The sequence below is a fragment of the Corticium candelabrum genome, chromosome 18 (genome assembly GCF_963422355.1).
Source record: "Corticium candelabrum chromosome 18, ooCorCand1.1, whole genome shotgun sequence".
Lineage (NCBI taxonomy): Eukaryota > Metazoa > Porifera > Homoscleromorpha > Homosclerophorida > Plakinidae > Corticium > Corticium candelabrum.
Genome location: NC_085102.1, coordinates 6,005,294 through 6,020,024, shown reverse-complemented (window position 1 = coordinate 6,020,024; position 14,731 = coordinate 6,005,294). Strand labels below are relative to the sequence as shown.

Below are 14,731 nucleotides of genomic sequence, written 5' to 3'. Positions count from 1 at the left end.
ATTCATTTGTCTAGATAATTCCGTAAATAAAGCAAGTATTAGCATGTACATGTCTAAGCATTTCAGTACTGTATAGTATATTGTCTAGAAGAGCATACATGTACGGGCACCCATTAAGACGCGTTTGCAGTGGTCTGGACTACAGGGTACCTTATGACATATATCTCGTGTAGCCAAACCCCTCCCCTTCTTGATATCTACCGGCGGGAAAGGGTTTGGTGAAATTGCACAAAAGTAGTGGTGGCAGATAATTACATTAACGTAAACGTGTAATCAACCTCACGCAAGTTGATTGTTAGTTACACAATGGATCCGGACTGTTGTGCTTTGTGCTTGGAGTCTCTTTTCATCAAACGCAAAACAAAGTAAAAGAAACGGCTCTCGCAGTGCTCAAGTTTTGTAGACATCTTGATTAGATAGAAGCAGCTGGATCGAGCCTGTTTGTGATACATTGCCGAACGTAGCTTGCTTCGTTTCCTAGGCTAGATCAGCAAATTAAATTCAAGGATTGCGGGAAGAGATCGAGGCGATGGCACGGCAGGTCGAAATAATTAATTATGCAGAGGTTAGCGCGCAGTTTGCGTGAATTCGTAGCTAACTAAACGCCCTATACCAAGAACAATACCATACTATCGTAAAGTCTGTCCATTGATTGTTGTAAGCCTTCCAACAAGTGATTTCTCGTCGACAACAGAGAGAAGAATGTTTCCAGTAATTATCGGCTGTCAGCTGAACCATCATCTAATTACTAGTTGGAAAGACGTGGGCGTATGCCTGGCACCACTGCTTGTGTGCAATTTCACCAAACCCTTCCTCGCCGGTAGATATCAAAAAGGGGAGGGGTTTGGCCACGCGAGACTACTTATGACACTCAACCCGCTGGAATCAGGGCGCTATATTGCGTCTGCTTCAAGCCATGTGCATATTGCTGCTGATGCTGTCAAAAACGTGGCCGAGATGGTGAGTTGTTTGCACACGAAATAATCACATTTCAGTGAAAAGCATTGCTTGAGATGCAGATAGCAGACTCTTTCTCTAAGAAAGAATCTAACGTTGCTAACTGGAAGGAGCATAAACTCCATCCTCAAGAAATGACAGATGAAACTGCTGATTGGTACGTATACAGAGGCTTTTGGTACTGCATTGCAATTTTAGCCACAAATTAATTAATTAATGTAAATACAAATACAAATTATATGAATGTAATTACTTCATGCAAGAGCTACGTGCACGTATAGCTGATAGACTGTAGACTATACGTAGCTGTTGCATGAAGTAATTATATTCATGTCACAGTTTGTATTACTTCCTCAGGATATTTGTCATTGATCTACTGAATTTCTCATTCTGGTCTGACGATCCAGATCAAGACTTTACAATCGAATATGGAGGAAGCTTACATGTTGACTACTGGGCTCTCTGTGCAGTCATTAGGAGGGCTATTGAGGTTGATATAAACACAATAATAGTATTGACAGCATAATCATGAGGCATTGTCTTGCAATTGTCTTTATATTTTGAATGTTAGGAGGATATTCAGATGGCATCGCCTGCGTTTTACAAAGACATTAGTATGGATAAGATGAAACACGTGTTTCGGTCTTCAAACAGTGTGGACATTCCACTATTGGAAGTGCGACATATGCTTCTTAATGAAGCAGGACAGACTTTAGTTGATGTATAGAAAAAATATATTAGAATTATTTATCAAATAGTAAAAAACTGAAATTAAATTGTTTTGGAATGCAGAAATTTGGTGGCTCATTTGCAAATTGCATTCGACTATGTAATGAGAGTGCTCAGACTTTGATAAAGATGATAGTTAGTAATTTTGCATCGTTTCAAGATACAGCTGTGTACAAGGGTAAAACAGGTATATCAACTATAATATTACATGTATACATGTATTAGTATAACTACTTCTGTTTAATTGACAGTGTCATTTTACAAAAGAGCTCAAATTCTTGTTGCTGATATCTGGGCTTGCTTTGAGGGCAATGGTCTGGGTAGGTTTGAAGATATTTCATCACTCACCATGTTTGCAGATTACAGGTAGAACAAGGCTAATATTACTGCTTGATAAGAACAGACTGTTTCCTATATTGCCTGTGTGATAGAGTTCCACAAATGTTAAGATATTTGGGAGTTTTTGAGTATTCAGAAGAACTTCTTGAGTGTCTTCAGCAAGGTGCGCATTTAATGTCAAGTAAAGTTGGTTGATCTGTTCTTGTACATGTATGGTCATGATGGCACTTTGACAACAATGTCTCCCTTGGTGATGCTACAACCGTTTTATAGTGTTGTTTAGCATTTAGTGTGGTTAAATTTGATGCCATCTAAAAGGCTTTCCACAATAACCAATCTCATCTATGCATCAATCTTCTCAGTTTGTAGTAAAAAGAAACCTATATACTTGTAGTAGAGTAAGGGACTATGGGACTACCCCTAGTACTCATTAGCATAGACTGTGGCATGCAGTTAGCCAGTCTTGTGTAGTCTGGTGTTGTAGTATTGCATAGCCACTGTACACGAGCTGCCAATAGATAGTTGGTAAGGACACAACAGTGGCGACGAGAGATGGGAGTGCAGCCACGAATTTGAAACATGGCTTGTTGGGCGAATTCCGAGCAGGAGTAGAAAGCATCGACGAGTAGAAGGAAAGGTTTGAGCTTTGTACAGCTTCTATTTCGTTCACGGGTACTATTTTGTTCATGGCCGTATTTTGTTCATATTTGCTTCTATTTTGTTCACCGGGTACTATTTTGTTTACACGTTCTGAACCCATTGTAGCAGCTCCTATTTTGTTCACTGTCTCTATTTTGTTCACGGCCCCTATTTTGTTCATGCACATTTCTTCAGGCACATTTCTTTACGCACATTTCTTCCTCTCTATAGTCACGCTTTTGTGTCACAAATTTCTTTTGTCCTAGCAAATGTACTCTAGCTAGACACGTCAAACTACATAGAAATAGAGAAAAGTAACCTTGTTCTGGGCAGCAAGTTGCTTCTATTTTGTCCATTTTTACGCGAACAAAATAGTACCCGTGAACAAAATAGGGGCTGCTAGAGCAGCCCCTATTTGGTTCATGGTCGTCCCTATTTTGTTCACGGTCGTCCCTATTTTGTTCACGACCCTTATTTTGTTCACGACCCTTATTTTGTTCACAGCCCCTGTTTTGTTCACAGCTCCTATTTTGTTCACAGCCGTATTTTGTTCACAGCCCCTATTTTGTGTTTTGTTCACAGCTTCTATTTTGTTCACAAGATCCTGGTTCACAATATGATGCCGACACCCAGCTGAGCGTCAAACTTCAAAGAAACCGCCTTGACGTCAGCGGCATGCTTTGATGTCAACGCTGGAATAGGATTCATTTCTATTCCAGCGTCGACATCGACATCGATGTCGGCGTCAATATTGTGAACCAGGCTTAACTTGCAGCCCCTATTTTGTTCACAACCCCACAGTTCCTCAACAAAGTACAGTGTAGTTCTTGGAAATGCAGTTCCCGTTACAGCGGGAGACTATTTGTTTAAGGCGATCGACTAATTGGTATGGGCTTTCCTACATATATCTAAACGTTTCAAATCGGCGCGCTCTTACTGTTGTGGCTGCATGAGATGGATGCGAAGGACATGACATTTAATTAATTAATTTTTTTGCGCTGCTTCGACTTCTTCGGTGCTGAAAGGCAATCATCATAACATGTACTAATTTTACGATTCCCGTCAGAAGAATGTGGGCGTGCCCAGGGGTGTAGCGTGGATGGGGCTGTAGCCCCATCATTTGTAGGTGTGAATCTCTCTATTCAAACATCAAGGCTTTACGTATGAATGAGTCATATCATGTCCATGTAATATGAATTTGAATCTAGTGGACAAAGGTGTTTTGTTATTAAATTAATTGATCAACCTTTTAGTTGACGTTTAGAACAACTGCCTTTTCTGTATAGTATGAAGTACTCACAACCACTAACTCTTGGCTGAACACAAGTGTACGGTATCTACTTAGCTCACGATAGCAAGTATAGTATTTTAAATGCAGGCTCATTTGCTGGTTTTCCTTACCTTAGTCAATTGTCTTCTAGTGCATGGACGCACGCATATACGCTCCTTAATGACACTAATAATGCTATTCACATAAGTGTCTGCAATCTGAATATCTAGTATAGAATCATAAAAATTGTTTATGTAATTTATCTTGCAAGTTCTAGGGCTAACCCCACAATCTTCTGAATGTTGTGATGATAGCATCTTACGTATTACAGAAGAAATTTATGTAGTAGGGTAAAAATTATACTAGCCATTGTCTTGTCCTTTGCATTGGTCTCGTGCAGCCATAACAGTAGAGCGTGCTGATTTGAGACATAGGAAAGGCAAAACCAATTAGTTGCTATAAACAAATAGTCTCCCGCTGTTACGGGAACTCCATACTTCCCTGAACTGTACACTGTACTTTCAGACGGACTACAGCTGTGAAGGAAATAGGGGCTGTAAAGAAAGTAGGGCTGTGCATGAACACTACTAGATCTAGTGAACAAAATATGGGCTGTGAACAAAATAGGGACTGTGAAGAACAAAGTAGGGGCTGTGATCGAACAAATACTAGTAGGGGCTACAGCTGTGAACAAAATAGGGGCTGCTCTAACAGCACCTATTTTGTTCATAGGTACTATTTTGTTCGCGTGAAAATGGACAAAATAGGCAACTTACTGCCCAGAACAAGGTGGCTTTTCTCTATTTCTATGTAGTTTGACATGTCTAGAGTACATTTGCTAGGAGAAAAGAAATTTGTGACACGAAACCGAAAGTAGAGAGGAAGAAATGTGCGTGAACAAAATAGGGGCCGAGAACAAAATAGGAGCTGCTACGACGGGTTCAGAACGTGTAAACAAAATAGTACCCGATGAACAAAATAGGAGCAAATATGAACAAAATAGGGGCAAATATGAACAAAATAGGGGCTGTGAACAAAACAGTACCCGTGAACAAAATAGGAGCTGTACAAGCTTTACTGCCTGGCAAATGCAGTATCGATAGGAAACGAACACGTAGCTCGTAGGAAGGCAATCTATTTAACGTCTGTGGGTGCATTGACCTACAGTTCGTTGCGGACCTTGGTACGACCTTGCCAACTGCAAGATTTGAAAGTTGTCAGTTGCGTTGAGAGACCAATGCCTATGTGGATTACGAGTATAAGCCCTACAGCAGACAATTCTGGCGGAACTGACTTAACATTTGATAAAGCAGTACAAATCGAGCAAGTCTTTGAATATGCAAGACAAGAGACGATAGCTTTGCGAGGAGACACACGCAGACACGGATCAACAACGGGCCACAAGATGGCATTTAGCATGCAAAGTAGTAGCAGTTGGAGGTCAAAGACAACACAGTCTGATATGAAGTAAGCTACAGATGCAATGGCAAGGGGCATGTTCCTGATAAGTGTCAGATGAAATCCAGAGAGTGCTATTTATGTCACAAAAGGGACATTGCAAAAGCCTGCTGAAGTAAGAAGCAAGGCGATTTCAAGAACGGGAGCAGAGCAACGGGTACCAAGAATACAAAGTACCAGAAGCAAGCCACGTTACAAGTGGGAGAAGAGGAGGTATGTTCACTTTATGGTCTGGGAAGTCAGGACGCAATCAAAGTCAATATGACTGTAGCTGGACAAGAATTAGAGCTGATTGTTGACATGGGTGCAACTATTCAGGGAGACCTATGAGAAACAACTACCCTATGTCAAACTCCTGAGCAGCAACGTGAAATTACAGTCATATTGTGGACAGACATTGTCTGTACGCGGAGAAGCTGTTGTACCAGTGCGCTATGGAGATCAAGAAATAAGAGGTAGATTAGTTGTCGTCAATGCTGCAAATAAGCCAGCAGTGCTTGGCAGGAATTGGTTGTCACAACTCAAGTTGGACTGAGCATCCTTATTTAGCTTGAATGTCGTGGATCCCGTACACGAGTTTCCTGAGTTATTCAAGGAAGGAATGGGAAAGCTGCAAGGAGTGCAAGCAAAAATTGCTTTGAGTGCCAATGCAAGGCCAGTCTTTCATAAGGCAAGACCAGTATCATTTGCGTTACAAGCTAAAGTGGATACTGAAATCGATCGCTTAGTCAGAGAAGGAGTACTGACACCTGTAGAACAGAGCGAGTGGGCTTCACGTATAGTAGTGGTGAGGAAATCTGACGGCAGTATCGTGTGGTGACTACAAAGTAACCATCAATGAATATTTGGAAAATATTGAGTATCCCACACCAAATGCTCAAGATTTATTTGCTACTTTAGCGGGCGATCGACGATTTACCAGGCTTGATCTAGAGCAAGCTTACCAACAAATGGACGTGGATACTGGAAGCCAACAGTATTTAACCATATATAAATACTAGGAAGGGTTTGTTTACTTATACCAGGATGCCTTTTGGTATACCAACAGCATCATGTATTTTCCAGAAAACGATGGATATGATATTGTCTGGAATACCAGGAGTTTGTTGATTGTTGATGACATACTGATTGTCGGTTCAACTGATGCTGAGCACGATGCAAGAGTTAGGCAAGTATTACAACGCCTAAAACAACGAGGAGTCCAGCTAAAGAAGGACAAATGTGAATTTGGGAAGTCTTTAGGTGACATGCTTAGGTCGCAGGGTAGATCACGAAGATCTGAGACCTACAGAAGACAAGGTCAAGGCTATCAGGGAAGCACCTGAGCCAAGAAATGTGACTGTGTTGAAGGCATTTCTGGGGCTGTTGAACTATTACAGCCATTTCTTACCAAATCTGTTGAATACTCTACAAGCATTGTATGAGTTACTTCAAAAAGGAAAACAGTGGAGATGGACAAGGAAACACAGGGCCGCATTCAATGCAGCAAAGAACAAGTTATTACATTCTGGTTTTCTTACGCACTATGATTTGTCTTGACCAGTCAAGCTCAAATGTGACGCATCCCCATATGGAATAGGAGCTTGTTTGAGTCACGAGTTTGAGGATGGATCGGAGAGACCAGTAGTGTTTGCTTCACAGACACTGTCATCAGAAGAAAAAGGCTATGCCCAAATAATGCGTGAAGCACTGGCATTAATATTCAACGTTTGTCATTTCCACAAGTTCCTCATTGGCCGAAGATTCACACTGGTGACAGATCACACACCTTTGGTCAAAACTCTGGGACCTAAACAGGGTATCCTGGCATTAGCAGCAGCAAGGCTGCAGAGGTGGGCACTAATTTTAAGTGCATACGAGTACAACCTGGAGTATATGGCTGGAGAGGAGAATAAGGAAGCAGATATGCTGTCCCGACTGCCAATGGAAGTGAATGTCATAGACCCCAACCAGGAATTGTACCATGTGGATTACTGTGAGAATCTACCTGTAACAGCAGCAGAAGTAGCACAAGAGACTAAAGCAGATCCAATTTTGAGACGGGCATACCAGTATACATTGTCTGGATGGAACTGGAAAAGTCACATGGATCCAATGTTACAACCCTACTCACAACGGTCAGATGAACTTAGCGTCGAAGAGAACTGTTTACTTTGGGGAACACATGTGATAATACTGCAAAAATTACAGTCAATAGTTCTAGCAGATCTTTATGAAAACCACCTGGGTTCAAATCGAATGAAGGCATTAGCTAGATCATATATCTGGTGGCCGAGTTTGGACATGACTTTGGAAGAATTGTGCATGAAATTTGCCAAAGTCAGAGGAATAAACCGCCTGCTGGTGTTCCTCATCCATGGATGTATCCCACAGCACCTTGGGAGAGAGTTCACGCAGATTTCGCGGAGTTGGAAGGTCAACATTTTCTTATTATGATTGAGACTTATTCGAAATGGCTGGAGGTGCTTGAAATGGGCACTAGTACAACGGCTAGTAGGACAATAGAGGTGATGAGGCGAGTTGTCAGTTTTTATGGCATTCCAAGACGATTGGTGACAGATAATGATCCACAATTCAGGTCAGTAGAATTTCAGGAGTTCATGAAAGGAAATGGTGCCAAACACCAACTCACCCCTCTGTATCACTCATCGAGTAACGGACAAGCAGAACAAGCAGTTCAAATCTTCAAGAGATCTATGGAGGCACGACCTAAAGGACGTACTATTCGACATCAAATATCTGTACTACTGCTGCAGTATAGGTCGACTCCAAATACCTCAACAGGAAAAACGCCATCCGAATTGCTAGTGAAGAGAGTCTTACGAACAAGACTAAGCCTTGTTAAACCTACAGTTGGAGGAGAGATTCGAGACAGACAGGAGAGCCAAACAGAAGCAGCATCCAGAAATCGTGAGATGTTACCTGGAGAATCAGTGGCAGTATGGAACCCAAGACAAGATAGTCGGGGATGATGGCTCTCTGGAACAATAGTTCAGAAACTGGGACCGAGCAACTATCTTGTAAACGTGAATGGTCAGGCTAGGTATGTTCATGTAGACCATATATTACATCGTGATATCAGAAGTTTTCCACAGGATGTACATCAGGAGCAAGCTTCCAATAGTCGTGGTAGTACAGCGACTATGATTCCATCACAAGCTGGAAGCTATTCCGAAGTCAGTGCTGGGAAGACAATCTCATCAACAGACTCTACCAGGGAAGACTCGGTACCAACTACTCCTAGGCACCCAGAGTTAATTGACAGAGACACAGTCGAAACAGACTGATAACACGTCAACAAAGAAACTGATTGAAAAGTCCACGGAGAGAGAAAATCGACGCTATCCCACAAGGAACAATAAAAGACCCCCAAGAGATATTGAGAGATTTAGTGGAAGAGTGTAGTAGAGTAAGGGACTTGGGACTACCCCTAGTACTCATTAGCATACAGTATGACACTTTATAGTAGACTGTGGCATGTAGTTAGCCAGTCTTGTGTAGTCTGTTGTAGTATTGCGTAGACACTGTAAGGGAGCTGCAATAGAACCAATAGATAGTCGGTAACGACACAACAATACTAAAACTAGTGATTGCTAAACAGACACATGAACCACCTTGTATAATTAGTAAGTCAATTATGATTTATATCAGGTAGTTGAACTTTCAGTGACCTCTGAATGATAATGTAGGCACTACTGCTGATAGTAAGTCTTCGCTTTATTGTTTGCTAGCTTCCATCCGGCAAATAGTTTCACTTGGCTTCCATCCACCAGATAGTTGGCTTCATTTATTTTACTCTAATGAAGTCAGGGACCAGTGCATGAGATCAAACTGAGATGGGTTGTTCCTGACAGGTAGCTTTCTATTGCAGTCGTTTAATATAATGTGGTAATGTCATTACAATCAGCCATGTTGCAGGAATTGTGTTGTCCAGTGGGGACGAGAAGGAAGTCGAAATCCGTGGTTGTTCCATTTGGGCAGTAGAGGTTCTAGTACATAAATCATTAAACATGCAAACATAACTAACTGCGTATGCATATATGCAGATGATACGTCAAATTGTGGAAGACAAACAGTCTAGCAAAATCAACATCAACTCTCTCTTGATTGACTACTATTTATGGGACAGTGCAACAGCTACAAGCAAACTGACTGACAAGTCGCTTGACTACCCAATCCATAGAACTCGTTCTGTTTATTACTGAATATTAAATATTTCAGTTCTTTTGTTATCAAATGCTAGAAAAGTTATCCATGTGCACAGTCCTGCTGCTACCTTTTACTGTTGATGTGTGGAGCTCTGCTATTACAGTTTCAAAATCGATATTTTTTTCTCATCTATCTGACAAGCTTGACTCTTGTGTGTCTTCCATCACCACGTTCAGGCTATTGAGAGCCATCATCCGTTTACGACTGCGGGCAGAAGCTGATTTCTGATTTGGCACGCTCAGCAAGAAACGTTCGGGAATAGACGGAGGTTCATTGCTGGCAAAGCCCAAATTTTGCAGCAGCACAACAGGGTCTTCTCTCCGAAGTTGGAATAGCCGCTGCAATGTCAAATCCCTAAACACAGCACCTGCTAGAGTCAGTAGAATGTCATGAATACACAGAGAATACACAGACAACACACACATGAAAACGCACACAACACACAAACACACACACACACACACACACACACACACACACACGCACGCACGCACGCACGCACGCACGCACGCTCGCACACGCATGTTGCAACACGGAAGTTGCACAGGGACAAAAAAATTGAATTTGCACGATCACACCAGGGATCAAGTTCACCACACGCGAACCGAGCAAGCAAATCAAGCTCACGATCAGGACAATACACCAGCTACATAGAACGTACGTTTTCGGCTGTGTCGGAGAACTTCGACTCTCAGACGACATTAAGATGAGAGCAGGAGCACGCACAAGAAAGTCAAAACGATCGGAACTCTCGCTCATACCCTTCACTCGACGGCCCAAAGTGCGCAAAGCGCGCAAAGTGCGCAAACGACGGTACTCACCTTCGTTTCCTTCCAGGATTATACGGGCTATTCGATCTAAACAAGTGTCGACGCCCCCGCAGACGTAGACTTCAGATTTTCTAGCAGTGTTCACTTGTTATGATTAATTTGAAGAAAAAGATAGAAGAAGATAGTAGAAGGAAGTCGGAAGGCAGACGGAGACTAGGCACTCAAGCGAACGTACGCATGAAGCTACTGACAAAAGGTCTAGTGTCCACCTCCTCATTGTCTTCATTCATTCAATTGACTTTTTGTGTGCGTGTGCGTCAGAGGTACAAGATCTTGGCGTGAGCTTACCAAGTACTGACCATGCGGTTGTTTATGCGTACTTCCGCCTCGAATCTTTCGTGGAAGGTTTGCGATAGTATTTGTGTGTTGTGTGTGTGTGTGAACACAGAGACTTGCAAGATTGACTGCGACGATGTGAATGATCTGAAACTGCTGCTCGTCACGGCGTCGCCCGGTTTGTGTATAGTTATGACGTGACGTATTTGGCGGCTGGTTGGAGTCTAGGGTTTTGGTGTGTAGATGAAGGATATTGGAAAGGAGGGTCGTTTGTGTTTGGTGTGTATATTCCTGAGGAATACAATCTGCAGGTGTGTGTGTGTGTGTGTGTGTGTGTGTGTGTGTGTGTGTGTGTGTGTGTGTGTGTGTGTGTGTGTCTGTCTGTCTGTCTGTCTGTCTGTCTGTCTATCTTGTCTACATATCCAGAAATATCTTTGTGCTCAAATGCCTGTTCTGGTTGATTTGAAAACATCAACTCAGTCTTTGTTGTCTATACCTTTCCTGTTTTTTTGACATCGCAGCCACCTACGGTAACATGCAAAACAAGACTCTGGCATCCAAACATCACCGAGAATGGCGAAATATGCCTAAGGTAGAGAGTTTGTGTATAGAACTCAGTGGCGGCGGAGCCGTGGGGAAGTGGGCCAATTACCTCCTCCCCCCCCAACTTGACAATCAACAACTGCAAAGAAACACTAGAAAGCTCTTCCTGACAGGAAATGGATACTGAAAGATCACCCTACTTCATGTATTCAGGATGTCCTTTCATGCCCTCTAAGTTACAACTTGCTCCGCCGCCCCTGGAACTGGTGAATTAATATTATCAGTATAATGAGTCCTATGTAGAGAGAGACATGCGTAACTATTTGTATTGGCATGATGGAATTATACAGTATGGATTAAATTCAGTATTGACAAAATAGTAATATACTAAAAAGTATGTATAAGATAGTATAGAACAATGTCATACATACATCACATTAAATCTAAAGTTTAGTATCTACAATTTCATACAACAATCCATAACAATCAAAGTGCTCTATTTAGTTTGCTAAGAGAGAGTGCTCCAGATGGCAGTGGGTGGTCACCGTGTCGAACTCTGAAGGTATGCCTCATAATTTTATCATTGTGTGTGACTTTGATTATAAAATAAAACTGCTAGGATATCGTTTGGGGCATCAACTCACTGTTTACAGTAAGTTGTGACTGTTTCGTAGACAACAGAGTGTCATAAAGTGGTTATACACACACAGGATTTGTTAAACTTTGATGATCCTCTCAATAAAGAGGCAGCAGATCTGTATAGTGAAGACAAGGTAAATGTGTTCTAATCGATTGATGTGGAGATTTGGTATGGAGTGCATGGATACAAATCTTAAACATTGGTTATACTGTACACAGTCATGAACAGTGAAACAGACAATGCTCACACATTAGTAGCCGAACAACATATTTGATGTACTGTCTACAGTAGAGCCAGTACAATAATTCAAGTTTAACTAATTAACTACTTGGTCTAAGGGTTGATCTAAATGATGCCTCCATTTAGGACATGTTTGCAAAGAAGGTGAAAGATTATATCCACCGGTATTGTCAACCATCATGACGACCGTATACACACAATTGTCCAAGAAGATAGTGTAGTCAGAATTTTATTTAAAGTCAGTAGTATGAGCTCTATGGACATTTGCAAGAGCTAGAGCAATATAAATTGACTTTGCCGGTTTGCAAATTTAGTGTACATGTATTGGAAGAGGACTAATATAGCAAGATGTTGATTGTATTGATGGTTTTAACTGCTGGTGGTCTTTTCAATGCCTGCTTCTTCGCGCCATTTTGCAATCTTCTGTCTTAGCTCTTCATCAGGAACAACCATGTCAATTGTGAGAGGACTACGGTTGAATGGATCCGTTGGGTCACTGCAGTATAACAAACATCTACATATTTATGTATATTATATATGCTATTTGTTGTATGTGTACTATACAAACACACTTTAATTAACTCATAGTGAGCAAGACATGGATCAAACCTGAGGAGATGTCGTTCAATTGTAGATCGATCTACAACAGCTCTTGATGATGGCAGTTCTACGGGATCTTTCATTAGCTCATCAGTTAATGGATCAAGGAACTCACCAGGAGCCTGAAAGTGCAAAAATCATACGTGAGGCAGACAAGCTTGACATGGAAAGCTCACATTAGCCTCTGCTTCTTCAGTCTCTTGTCTCTTTGTATCGTAATACTTCAATTTCTCATGCAGCTCAGACAACTGCGCTGCCAGTTCATGTTTACCAATTTGTCTACAAATTCTGTGTCATGCTCGGAGTTTATAGTTTGCAGCCAAGTTTCTTACTGCGTGACACGTTTTGCTTGAAGGAACAATGTAGGTGAATAGGAACGGCCATCACAGGGAATTGCAGCACAGAACTCAATCTTGCAACTCAAGTGGACATATATACTTACAATCTTCTCAACAATAAGCTGTGGTTTGAAGTTGTATTTATCAAAGTTTTTTACCTGTTACAATAGCAAAGTACCAGGGGTATGTCAAAACGGACATTGGACGGAGACAGCACAAACCTGAGGCACGAAGATGCACGCATGCACACATGCACATGCACACACACACACACACACCACCACCACCACCACCACCGCTGCCACCGCCACCGCCACCACACACACACACACACACACACACACACACACACACACACACACACACACACATTGCAGAGAGATTAGCAATACAAATACTTGCATGTAGACAGAGAATCCACCCCACAAGACCACACACACATACAAACACTGCCCTAGTACATATGGTACCTTCAAATTTGCCATTTTTGGGCCAACCAGTAAGAGAAGAAAGTAATTCAACATAGCAACAACTCTATCAACCATTGATGGCAAGACAAATGGCCTACACATGACAATAACAAACTAAACACAACCATTCACATACATAAACAAACAACTTGCCTTTGAATCTCTTGGGTGAGGTAACAGAGAGCCTCCACTGTCTTGCAGCTAAGGACATTATTTGCAGTCGCCATGTGCTCGTCGAGACGGAAGTCACTCACTCTCTACAACAACAACAGTAAGACAAAGTCTGCACATAACCCCAAGAGTCATGACCTCGCGTCGCTGTGCATCAGGAAGGTCTGCCCACTCTCCTTGGTCCTGAGCACGCTGACCTTCCTTCACCTTCCTTAAATACTAAGAAACAAAGTACTACACCTCGTGGAAGTAGAGAGTACGTGAGTCATACCAACCTCCATTGCTTCATCTAGTAGAAATATGGCATCGTTTAGCAGCATGTTGATGAATCGAATGAAAAGAGGACCTGATTGACCACGTAGGCTCTCCTTAACACTCTACAAGATAACACAACACAACTGTGTTAAGAGATATAACCATTAGTGATTCAGACAATGCTCAAATTGAAATCAAAATACAAACAGAAATTGCTACTGCCATATATCTGTCTATGCTGTACAATAGCATTCAGTTACATAGCTGACAAACAGATAAATGTGAATAGACACTGATCATACCTCGTCGGCTATCTTCACAATGTTCTCCTTAAATGGCTCCAGATCCCACAAGTATTCAAAGACATAGTACATTTGATGTCGATAGGCTTCATGTAACAAAACCAATTTCTCCAATTTACTCTCATCACACACACACACACACACACACACACACACACACACACACACACACACACACAAACAAACACATGCACACACACACACACACACACACACACACACACACAGTAATGCTCACTGAATTTCTGCTCAAATTGCATTGCATGCCCAGTAAATTCAATGTCAATAAATGCTCGCATCATCGACTTTGCCAAGTGTGAATGTGCAAACCAATGTTTCGCAAACATCTTGCTCCTTGCCATCTGCAGTGCACACTCTCTACACCACTGATCAGCATAAACAGTAATAGTACTAACACTGCTGACTGAGCTTCGCCCTTCATTCAAACTCTCAACTCGTGGCAAC

The 14,731-nt window shown here is 41.8% G+C and overlaps 5 protein-coding genes across 6 annotated transcripts in view; 3 read left to right on the top strand and 2 right to left on the bottom strand.

Annotated features, from left to right (window-relative positions):
* Positions 1-842: 842 nt before the first annotated feature.
* Positions 843-9,597, top strand: LOC134193915 (queuosine 5'-phosphate N-glycosylase/hydrolase-like). 2 transcript variants are annotated; one of them, XR_009972126.1, is made up of 10 exons: positions 843-960; positions 1,020-1,114; positions 1,315-1,447; positions 1,529-1,678; positions 1,750-1,873; positions 1,938-2,052; positions 2,118-2,188; positions 9,124-9,246; positions 9,311-9,378; positions 9,439-9,511. XR_009972126.1 is itself a non-coding variant. In XM_062662776.1 (9 exons), the coding sequence occupies exons 1-9, from the start codon at positions 865-867 to the stop codon at positions 9,595-9,597; spliced, it is 1,011 nt and encodes a 336-aa protein (XP_062518760.1). In that variant the 5' UTR covers positions 843-864. The 2 variants fall into 2 exon arrangements, 1 of the variants encoding a protein (XP_062518760.1); XM_062662776.1 differs by lacking the exon at positions 9,124-9,246 and having other exon boundaries at positions 9,439-9,597.
* On the top strand, positions 7,607-9,134 carry LOC134193916 (uncharacterized protein K02A2.6-like). Its single transcript, XM_062662777.1, has one exon. The coding sequence runs from the start codon at positions 7,753-7,755 to the stop codon at positions 8,362-8,364; it is 612 nt and encodes a 203-aa protein (XP_062518761.1). The 5' UTR covers positions 7,607-7,752; the 3' UTR covers positions 8,365-9,134.
* On the bottom strand, positions 9,441-10,392 carry LOC134193919 (uncharacterized). Its single transcript, XM_062662781.1, has 2 exons — positions 10,263-10,392; positions 9,441-9,955 (listed from the first exon to the last, which is right to left on the bottom strand). Exons 1-2 carry the CDS (start codon positions 10,358-10,360, stop codon positions 9,727-9,729), a joined length of 327 nt encoding a protein of 108 aa, XP_062518765.1. The 5' UTR covers positions 10,361-10,392; the 3' UTR covers positions 9,441-9,726.
* A 59-nt stretch (positions 10,393-10,451) lies between these two features.
* Positions 10,452-12,503, top strand: LOC134193917 (NEDD8-conjugating enzyme UBE2F-like). Its single transcript, XM_062662779.1, has 9 exons — positions 10,452-10,627; positions 10,693-10,722; positions 10,820-10,885; positions 10,951-11,018; positions 11,229-11,299; positions 11,755-11,812; positions 11,870-11,902; positions 11,961-12,023; positions 12,257-12,503. The coding sequence occupies exons 1-9, from the start codon at positions 10,522-10,524 to the stop codon at positions 12,311-12,313; spliced, it is 552 nt and encodes a 183-aa protein (XP_062518763.1). The 5' UTR covers positions 10,452-10,521; the 3' UTR covers positions 12,314-12,503.
* The window catches only part of LOC134193911 (ubiquitin conjugation factor E4 A-like), a 6,910-nt gene continuing 4,675 nt past the window's right edge, over positions 12,497-14,731 (bottom strand). Inside the window, exons 16-26 of the mRNA XM_062662773.1 lie at positions 14,683-14,731; positions 14,505-14,628; positions 14,267-14,352; positions 13,985-14,086; positions 13,848-13,928; positions 13,692-13,795; positions 13,539-13,632; positions 13,063-13,226; positions 12,907-13,009; positions 12,740-12,852; positions 12,497-12,626 (exon numbers count right to left, since the gene is read on the bottom strand). The exon at positions 14,683-14,731 is cut by the window's right edge and continues 63 nt beyond it. Of these exons, the coding sequence (XP_062518757.1) occupies positions 12,500-12,626; positions 12,740-12,852; positions 12,907-13,009; positions 13,063-13,226; positions 13,539-13,632; positions 13,692-13,795; positions 13,848-13,928; positions 13,985-14,086; positions 14,267-14,352; positions 14,505-14,628; positions 14,683-14,731 (1,147 nt within the window). The 3' untranslated portion in view covers positions 12,497-12,499. The remainder of the gene's footprint in view (positions 12,627-12,739; positions 12,853-12,906; positions 13,010-13,062; positions 13,227-13,538; positions 13,633-13,691; positions 13,796-13,847; positions 13,929-13,984; positions 14,087-14,266; positions 14,353-14,504; positions 14,629-14,682) is intronic.